At 39.4% G+C, this 10,905-nt stretch overlaps 1 protein-coding gene across 1 annotated transcript in view; it reads right to left on the bottom strand.

Annotated features, from left to right (window-relative positions):
* Window positions 1-3,562: 3,562 nt before the first annotated feature.
* The window catches only part of Kif21a (kinesin family member 21A), a 68,979-nt gene continuing 61,636 nt past the window's right edge, over window positions 3,563-10,905 (bottom strand). Inside the window, exons 32-34 of the mRNA XM_023711424.1 lie at window positions 10,665-10,835; window positions 9,177-9,376; window positions 3,563-4,785 (exon numbers count right to left, since the gene is read on the bottom strand). Of these exons, the coding sequence (XP_023567192.1) occupies window positions 4,692-4,785; window positions 9,177-9,376; window positions 10,665-10,835 (465 nt within the window). The 3' untranslated portion in view covers window positions 3,563-4,691. The remainder of the gene's footprint in view (window positions 4,786-9,176; window positions 9,377-10,664; window positions 10,836-10,905) is intronic.

Raw genomic sequence — 10,905 nt, 5'->3', positions numbered from 1 at the left:
AAAAAAACATAAAAGGCAAGTCAATGTGCCTGGGGATGGTGGGAACAGACCAGAACAAGCCTCATCAGGTACAAGGCAGCACTTTAGGGTAATGGCCAAAGTAGCTACAAATTATATTAAAGTTCCTCAGTGGCTTCCTATGCTTCCCAAGGAGACTGGTGCAAGACTTCTAGTTCCCTCTGCCAGTCTCTGGCAGACTCAATTATAAAATTAAGAGCCCAAGCACAGGATAAAACACTACTCAGCTTCCTGGTATATGCAGGGGAATCTAACCTTCATCAAAATTAGGCTTCCGTTCACCTCGCTTGTTTGTTTGCTATTTCTCGCAGATGGTGTTAAATGCTTGCAGTTGGGGAAGAGGCAGGAAAATATACCTCTGATAATCTTCACTTAACGTTTCTGAAGAAAACACCAGGCAGGTAAAACAGCTTGAAATGCCTGCCTGCCTGTCGGTCGGTCTGTCTGTCTGAACAGCTTGCCAGCTCCAGCAGAAACCCGGCAGGCCAGTAACACCTTGAAGGCTGGGGTCTCGGGATGGGTGTGAAGACTTCCAGGCCTCGCAGAACCCCAGGGCAGCTGCACGCAGCAGACATGGTTAACACCTGGAGACAGGGCCAGCGGAGGGATTTCCCAGATGACAACATTTATAAATTTCAGGCCTGCCAGAGCAGAGAGCGAGTAGGAAAAGAAAAATAACCACACGCCATGCTTCAGGGGAAGCACGCGTCTGCAGGGCAGAAGACAACAGAATAATCTGTGAGGGCTCCTGGAAACCAGAACTGTCAGAGAGAAGACAACTTTCATGAAAAACAGGGTTCACTTAGTGCATAAAACTTCAGGCAACCAAAAGTCATCATTTTCAAACACCTGCCCACACTCATAAGAAGACGGTCACTTTTGAGAGCTCACCTGCAGTCTAGAAAACGTAAATGGAAGAAGTATCCTAACACAATCAAGCACAGAAAGACATGGTGTACCTTAAAATCCAGTTGTACAGACAGGAACTACTATGGTGGGTTAAGCAGAAAGAAATGTGATCCATGGAAAGGACAGCTTATAGGAGGGAAGCCCCTGGAGCGATGTCCCCTTAGAACTCATTGCCGAGGGACTGTCAGCAGTCGGAAGAAGGGACGATGGCTCCAACACCCACATCCCAGCTGGCGCCCACACAGAGGGTGCCACATGGGCTGTCTCTCAAACCCACTGCCAACAGCCAGTCAATGCGACTGTCACCAATGCCCGGACCGCTGCGTGCAGGCGTGCTGATGCCTCCCGGCCTCCCTCTGCCCCGCACGAATGTTCTAGGCTGATACCCACTGAGTGGGGCGTGGTGAAATAAGGTCTGAGAAACACAGGCTTGCTTTTTCTACATCTAGCATACACAGACGCATACTAGATGGGGTTTAGAGTCATTACCTCGCCTCTGATGGAATGTCTGCCACGACTTTTGTTTGGCAGAATCATCCAGTAATCTGTATTGCACTCATCGACCCTAGGAGATGCACCACTTTTTTCACCATTAAAAATCCTTGAAATCAGGGACGGCGAGATAGCTTGGCAGACTAAGCACCTGCTTAGGGAAGCACAGGGACCAGGGTTTGATCCCCAGCACCACATACCATGCTGGCCCTGCCATCAGGGGTGCTGAGCTCTGGCTTGGTGGTGCATGCCTCTAATCCCAGCGCTGTGGTCCTTGAAACCATGCGGATCACTACAAGTTGCAGCTGTGTAGTGAGAACCTGCACCTACACCGAATACATTATATACACAAAAAATCCTTGAAATCAGTGCTGGTGACCATCCACAGCATTTTAACACTCTCTCTCTCTCTCTCTCTGGCTGTTAATGATTATCAGGATAAAAAGAAAAGGAATAATTGCTGCTGTGAAAACAAGACTGGCTGAGCCTCTTATAGCTGGGAAAGAGCGTTCGTTCTTATTTTTCTATCAAAATGCTCCTACATAGTGCTTGCTCCAGCAGCACATATACTAAGACAGAATCCTCAGATATAGTAATCTCCACATTTTATATTCATAATTTATGAATACAAAACCCCAATGATCAGCGTATCATAGTAGCTGGCAAATCAAATCCCCAACAAAAGAGGAACAGCCTATTCTGAGGTTTAAAAATAGAATTTGAAATGATTTTGAGCTAAGGTATAAGGAATGTTTGGGAAAATAAATAGCATGGGGCAATTTGTCACGTGTTGATTTTTGAGTTTTTATGACACACTCTACATCGGCTGTGAATTAATAAGTAAACATGGTCATATGGGGCACAGCTAATTTAATATGGACAACTGTCATTATTCCATTGCAAGATTTGGATGTGAAAGAAAAGACATATGCACCCCTCCCCCACCAAAAGCAGGCTATTTATGTGTGCTTAAGCAGACCAGGCATATATTTAATATACAGTGAAGAATAATTAAATTTTAGAACTACTGTTTTACCTGTCTTAAAGACTTGCATGTGCCTTTCCACATGGGTTGCTTATGGGTTCTTCTTATGTTCTAAGATGTACATTCTTACAGAGGATTACCCATTTAATGGGTTTTTTGCATGAGTTACATTAGATTCACACTTGACAGCCGCCAGCCTTGCCAAGCTCAGGCAGGCCCTGGGCTCCATGATGTGTACCGGAAGCGGAAGCAGACAGGGCGCCTCTGAGCTTCTGGCTGCACGCCTCCAGAAGGCACCTAATGCGCAAGCGCAAGGTGCTCAGGCCACGCCCTCCCTGTGCAGGAAGTGCTGCACTTTTCCTCTTTCCCATTAACCTGTGCGTGTCCCCTGAATGTTTTTTCACTAAGACCTGGCCCTGAATGTGCTCAACTAACATCTGCCAAATAAACTGTCAAAGTAATGGATTACTAAGGAATAGTCCTGCCAAAAGGTATGTTCCGAGCAGCTTGAAATCCAGAACAGCCTGACTCTGTCTCAGGTCTCAAGTCCATTCCTTTAGGAAGGGAGGCAAAATTCCAAAGTAGCTGGGTTTTGCCTTTGTAGGAAAAAAAAAAAAAATCTTCCTTAAATTTTTAAAAAATGTTTGCTGTGAAACATAGCACATACCTATTAGAAAAGAATAGAGAAACATGTTCAGTCCAACATGTGTATATAAACACTTAGGTAACACTTAGGACCCGAGATATTTTTTTAAAAAAGAATATTGTTAGCACCCCGGAAGTGCCCCTCCCCCCCTCCCTGCCCCAGCTCAGCTCCAGCGTCCAGGCCACCTGCCAGTTCCCTTCCCTACCCTCTCCAGACAACCAAGGTCACCACCTGCCATTTATGGGGAGGATAGTTTTTGTATTGGTGTTATCATTTACATTCAAATCCTTCCAATACATCATTTGGTGTAATTCCTTTAAACAGAGTTATCATGGATCATCACAATAAGGGTACAGTTTAAACTTTTCAAGAATTTCATGTCTAGCTAACTGCTAAGTAAAAGGTATCTTTCCTTATTTACTACAAATCAAGCTGTTTCACCAACAGCTGCCATTTTCTTACCACTAGGAAAGGAACAACAGAGCGCAAACAATCCATAGCAACATGTTTATTTAAGTACAAGCTACACTTTGATTTATAAGCAAATACTTTTAGGGAAAAATCACAAAAGACAATATTTTCCAATATTATACTATCTACATAAAAATTAAACTTGCAGAATTTACAAATTAATATTCTGAGCAGACAGATAAATTATACATCCTTTTGCAAAATCAAATCTACAGCATTGAAAAATTCATACAGGCACAATGCAAGATAGTCTCTCTTTACAGTCTATCTATTTATATAGCATTCCCCACCACAGAGGATAATTCTTGTTGTAGCTACCAAAGTTTGCAAACACAGTGTATTTAAAATATATTTAGCAGCATATAAAAAATTAGACAAAAGGGAAAGGAAATACAACTATTAAATTAAAAAAAAAAAAAAAAACTAAAAGGTGGTGATAGAAACTCCATAGGAAAATAGATCAAGATATCTTTTTGTTAGGACATCAAAAATGTTGGCCATCACAGAAGGTATGCACAGCACTAGTAAAACAAAAGCCCAGTAGCATGTTAGTCCTGAGCACAGAATGTAGCATAACTGCAAACTTTGGTCAATGTGATTAAGTGCCAATTTTTAACACAAACTGTTAAACATTCTGTTAGTGGATTCCAGTCAATGTCGTTTATGAGAAACCAATAATACTCTCATTTTCCATTACATTAAAAGAGCGCTAAAATTTAGAAACATCTTATAGAGTGATACGAATACTTGACAGAGGACCACAATTTGACTAATATTTCCAATACACTTAGATGTGCAAAAGGAGTTCACGGCGAGCCATGTTATACTCCAGGCATTTTCTGTCACAGAAGCAGACACGTTATAATTACAATAATTTGAGGGTGTTTTTTTTTATAGATAGGCACAAAAATCCAGCCACAGTGAAAGTGTGAATCAAGCCATATTTCAATTATAGGATAGATATGTATTGGCAGATATTAAAGTTAAGCACACAGGATAATACAGAGTTTCAGTAGAACATAATTTATCTTTAGCAGCTGGATTGAGATACAGTTTCCAGTTAATCCCACTCATAAGTTTTTGCCTAATAAATACAGGACAACATTTTCCACAAAGAACATACAGAATATTAATCACAGTATTTCGTTTACGGTTTCTCTTCATTCCTGTTTAAGTACTGGCAGTATCTTCCCCAAGGTCCCCTGCGTCAGAGACCTGACCATCTTGTAAGTTCTGAGCCTTCCAAATCCTCACAGTTCGATCACTACAAAACAAAATTAGAACAAGCATATGAACAGAGGCAGAAAAGTAAAGAAACACCTTTTAGAATTATTTTTTAAGAGAAATAAAATAACTAAAAATGATACAGAATTTTAAAACAGGATGACAGGAAGTTAGCAATGGTTATTATACTGCATACTGTCATCTTCAAAGTAGTTGCTCAGATGACCAGAGACAGGCGTGCAAGATGGACCAAACCATATAAACACTATTCCTTTCAATGAATAGAAATTAATACTAGTTGTACTACTAACAGTAGTACAATTATCTTAGCTATCTTACATATGCATTCATCTTTTCATTTCTCCTTTTCTCTCCTCCCCTATCACAGCTATTATTTCCTTTTGAGCAGTTTCTTTCCCTTTTGCAATAACTATTGAACTTTTTGGATCTTATGTGCCCTCTCAATTTCTTGCACTAGGGAGACGAGCTGAGGTTCACACATGTGGGTCTGATTTACTTCATTTACCAGTATGGTCTCTAGTTGCATCCATTTTACCTAATAGCCTTGAGTTTATCATTCCTTACAGCTGAAAAGCACTCCATTGTACAAAAATACCACGACTTTCTTATCTGTTCCTCAGGTGATGAGCATTTGGGTTGTTCCTAAGATTTCTCTATTACATATTCTGTTGCTATAAACATGGGTGCACATATATCATTGTGGTATGATGTTTTCATTTCTTCTGGGAAAATACTCAGCAGGGTAATATCTGGGTCAAATAGGTCCTCTAATCCCAGGATTCTGAGGAATCTCCACACTGATTTCCACAGTGGTTGCACCAGGCCACACTTTTACCAACAGTGTGCAGAAGGGTTACTTTCTCCCCACAGTCCTGTCAGCATTTGTTATTGGTTAATTTTTGATGATAGTCATTCTTTCTGGAGTGAGATGGAATCTCAGGTTTGTTTTAATTTGAATTTCTCAAATGACAAATGATGTGGAACACTTTTCAAATATTTATTTGCCATTTGTATTTCTTCATCCAAGAAGTGTGTATTCATGTCAGATGCCCATTTTCAGATTGGTGCTTTTAATTTGGGGGGGCCTGTTTAATTCTTCATATGTTTTCATTTAAGTCCTTTGTCTAAGGGACAGCTAAGTAAGATTTTTTTTTCCCCCAATTTGTGGGTTTTCTTTTCACTCTGTTGGCGATTTATTTTTATGTGTCAAACTTTTTCAGAAAAAAAAAGAAAAACTTTTTCAGTAAGATGAGATCCCAGTTGTTGATTCTTTGAAGTACTTCCCATGCCGTCTGGTTTTTGTTTATGCACTCTCTGCCTACAACTATGTCTTCCAGATTTCCACCTACTTTCTCTTCCAGTAATTTAGTTTTTCTTTTTTAATACTTAGATCGTTAATCCATTTCGACATTAATTTAGTGCATGGTGATAGTCATGGGTCTAGTTTTAGTGTCCAGCATGTAGAAAGCCAGTTTTACCCATAACACTTATTAAAGAGGCTCTTTCTTTCAGTGGACATGTTGGGCCTCTTTGTCAAAGGTAAGATGGCCGAGTATGTTTTTAGTTGTGTCTTCATCTTCTAATCTGTACCACTGATCTTCAAAAGTCTGTTTTTCTGCCAGTATCATGCTGATTTTATCATAATAGTTTTGTAGTATAATTTCAGGTCAGGGATTGTAATGCTTCCTGCCTTGCCTTTGTTGGCCAGCATTGCCTTTGCTATGTCTCTTCTGGTTCCAGATGAATTTTAGGACTGTTTTCTCTAGATCAGTGAGGTATACTAATGGTACCTTGATTTGAATTGCATTAAATCTGTATAAATGTTTTAAAAAATGGGTTTTTAATGGGCCGGCCTGATAGTTCAGAGAACTAAAGCGCCTGCTCAGGCACAGCACAGCACAGCAGCCAGGGTTCGATTCCCATTGTGCCATGCTGGCCCCACCCTCAGGGTGCACTGAGACTGCAACTGAGACTGGGCGTGGTGCACACGCCTGTAATCCCAGTGCTTGGGAGGCTAAAAACAGGAGAATTACTACAAGTCTGATCTATGTAGTGAGACTCTATAGACCCTATCCCAAATACATTTTTTAAAAATTGGTCTTTAATAAATGTAAGTAAAAACATACACTGCCTCATAAGAATAGCAATCATGTATCCATCATAAGGACAGTAATACTGGCTCATACTCTGTTCCAGGCCTTGCTACTATGTGCCTGTCCCATTAATTTTAATGCATTTAGTTCCCTTTAAGTCCTCTTGGAGACAGGTAGGCTCTGACACACCCACCACCACTTGTTTTCTTTTTTAAACAGTTCCTCACTATATTGTTGCCCTGGTTGGCCTGGAATTCCCAGGATCAAGCAATTATCCCGCCTGAGCCTCCTCAGCAGCTAGGACTATAATGTGCTGTTTACTATTGAGCAAATGGTAGGCTAGATCACAGAATCAGCGGCAGAAATGATATACAAATACAGACAGTGCAACTCCCAATCCCTGTCTCTTAAGCTGGAAGTACACTTGTTAATTTTACAGAGAGTTCTAGGACACTGGACCTGGGGTCCTCAGGCACAGTATCCCAGCATAAGGTCACCATGAGGCACCTGGGAAGGGAGGGGTCAGGCTCAGATTTCCAGGGAATTGGTGAATCTAGTATAGATAGGGAGAACTATTTTAGGTAAAATTAGCAAATAAGCCCACAGAAAAAGCAGGACATGCGGACTAATATGCCTTTTGACATCAAATGTCAAAGATGAAAAGGATTTCTAACAACCTGATGCCCTATAAATGTATCAACTACTATTTATCAATGAGAAATTCAAATACAAAAAAATACAAACTGAAAAAGAAAATAAAAGTTTTTCTAAGACAATTCGTTCCCATTCACCCTGCATGTGGATATCAGGAACAATTATTAGGTAATCATATTTCTTACCCTGTCTCTCCTAGCTTAACAGAAATATTTCTTTTTCCAATTTCATGAATAGCCCAAAGAAAATGAAGGATTTCTGTAGAATTTTATAGATAAACTACCCATTTTATTTATTTGTTGTTTAAAATTAATTGTTTATTGGCATATTTTAGGTACACATAATGACCACAGTCATCATAATGAGTGTGTACCTGTACATGATGCATCCTGATTCTTTTTGTTAACCATTCCCCTCCTCTCCCTTCAATGAATGCCCTTCTTGATTCTTTTTGTTAACCATTCCCCTCCTCTCCCTTCAATGCCCTGCCCTCTCCCTGTTAACAAAGGCTTTGTTTCCATTTTATCCTTCTTTCTTCTTTTTTCCTTCCTTCCCCCCTCACCTCTCCCTGGTTTCCCTTCCCATTTGAAATAGTATGGTTTATATAGGTAAAAAACACATTTATCTAGAGATGAATAAATATTTACCAAAAATAAATGCCTACAAACAAAAATATACGTGAAACACTGGAATAATTTCCTTCAGTGAGAAAGATAAACAATTGGAGAATATAGATCAAATAGAAAGAACTGGCAATATAGCCTAGTGGTAGAGCACTTGCCTAGAATATGTGAGGCCCTGGGTTTGATTCTTAGTACCTCGAGATAAAAGGAGAAAGAAGAACAAACAAATAAATAAATATACATGTGAGATGCTTTGTATATGAGGAATATAATTTTGTGTTTTATAGTTGAGTAAACATAAATGGCTACATTTTCTCTAGAAAGTAAAACCTTGGATCCCCAGTACCAAAATAAAAAAATAAAAACAAAACATATATTAAAGGACTAGACGCCGAAACAGATGATAAATTCAATCAGCAGTACCACATGAGTACAGTTGTTCACAAGCATATTACAAATACATGTAAGACTCCCCTAAGGTTTCCCTGGAATACTTAGCGATGAAAGTGGCAGGGCGCAGGTGAGAAGAAAGTCACACATGGGGCCATCTTTTCTCACCATGGCGACACTGCTGAGTGTGCGTTTCTACGTCCCTAGCCTAGATGCCTACACGTGGAATGGCTGCATCAGTCCTTCTGACAGACCCATTCTCTTTTCCTACTCTACTCCCAAGAGTCTGGAGCAGTGTCCAGCCTGAGTGATTCACTATGAACTAACGAATGAATGAATCGACCAGCCCAGCCACCCAAGAGGAGGAGGAAGCAGATGTTATGCACGTATCCTGTAAAAGAAGGAAGAGGCACAGAGATATTTTTAAGAATTTTGTTAGAAATAGGAAGAATGGCAAATGTGTTGTCTTTCTGAAAACAAAAATCTTTAGCAATTAGTCATCTACGGATTTTTTTTAGATGTTAAAACCATCAAGGGGAGTTGGGGCGGAGCACTGTCTCTCATATGCGGGTTTCTCAATATTTACCACTGATAATAATTACTAACTCTGAATACAGGTAATAGAGCAACATCACATGAGAGAAACTTACTCAGCTGCAGTAAAAATGTGGGTGGAATTAACACACACAGCATTGATGGGACTGTCGTGACCCTTCATCTCTCCAACGGGCACACACGTATCCATGTTCCAGAGTTTCAGAAGGCCCCCTCTGCAGCCACTGAGCAGCACTGGGTGGCCTGGCACCATTCCCAGGGCACAGACCCAGTCCTTATGTGCATTTGGAACTTGCTGGGGAAAAAGACAAAAGACTAAGAAATATCATCTCTCCATGGGAACTTTTAAACCAGACATTTTCATACCAAAGTCAGTTACATTTTCACTGATAAAACACAACATCTGGATGCATACAAATTATACAAGTTCATGTTCCATATAATAAATCAGTGATTTTGAGAAGCAAAACTATAATTTGCTCCCAGTTAGCCTCATTAGTTTCCATCATTGCTATCCACATTAACAGCCTACAAAACTTATAAATCTTTAGAACTGAAAAAATTTACAAAGTATCCAAGATTTTTCAAATATCATATCCTACTCAGGGGCCATAAATAGTTCACCTTTCTTAGGAACATATTTGATAAAATAAATCTGAAAGCTACAATGCATATGTAGACTAGGAGGATTGCCACATAAAATCGTCAGGTTAAACATTTTGCCAGAAAAATATAAATGCCTAAAGGTTTTGTGTTGTCTTTGCAAAATATCAGATATAATCTATGTATTTAATTATAAACAAGCACTACTTACAAGATCATATGATTAGATGTCTGACTATATTTATATGTATAAGATATCGTTACAATCATGAATGTGTATCTGTAAAAGAAAAGCTTTACACTATATGCAACTGTTGCTAAGGCTTTTCTACTATTTATTCTACTTGTTCATTTTCATCTGCTGATTACAAGTAGGAAAGTGGTAGCAACTCAGCGTAAACACGCGTGTCTGCATGAGTATAATAATGTGCAAGGAAAAGCTTGAAACGGTGAATAATTTTATCTGTTAACTCATTGTTTTCCTAGAGAGTTAGTGAAAAACATCAGTATTTACATTTATTGATGCAACATTCAACCCAACTGTCATTCAGTAGGAAATGCACTGCCACTCCTAGACTACATAAAAATGCTCCTACAGATGAGGAATCCTTTGTATTACTCTTGACATCAGCTAAACCTAATAGTCTTTGGAACATGGGTAAATAAAAGAAAAACAAAATGTAAAACTGCAACTGCTCTCCTCCAAGGCTGATTTTAAGTAAAAAATTCATTTATGGGACAAGTGCAGATATTTCAACTTTCACCAGTATCCGTTCTTCTCCTATTGAGCTGGTGTTTAGTGTTGAATGCTTTCTTTCTTGAAATTAATAAGTCGAGTATTGATAAATCATTCTTTCAGAGAAAGTCCTAATTAATATTATCCTTAAACAATGAAAATCTACATAGAAGCTCTTCAAGTTCTGACAGAAAAGACTGAGTGGTTCTGAAGTGCCTATATTCTACAAAAGATTCTGCATTACCTGAAGAAGGTCTTTTTGAGCTATGTCCCATTTCTTGATTCCATTATCTCTGGACCCACTGAACAGGCTGTCCCCTTGGATAGTTAGTGCTTCTATGCCATCATAATGAGGGGGCTCAAAGTTGTGCGTGGGACTCACAGTTCCGAGAGCCCCTTCAGTTACATCGAACATCTAAAAACACAAGCAGAAAGAGAATGATTACCTTATTTAACTTTCAAATAAACACCTGTGTGTATGCATT

Source organism: Octodon degus, unplaced genomic scaffold, assembly GCF_000260255.1.
Source record: "Octodon degus isolate 3935 unplaced genomic scaffold, OctDeg1.0 scaffold00021, whole genome shotgun sequence".
NCBI classification, from domain to species: Eukaryota; Metazoa; Chordata; class Mammalia; order Rodentia; family Octodontidae; genus Octodon; species Octodon degus.
The sequence above is the reverse complement of the archived record's forward strand: the minus strand, read 5'-3'. Positions and strand labels throughout refer to the sequence as shown.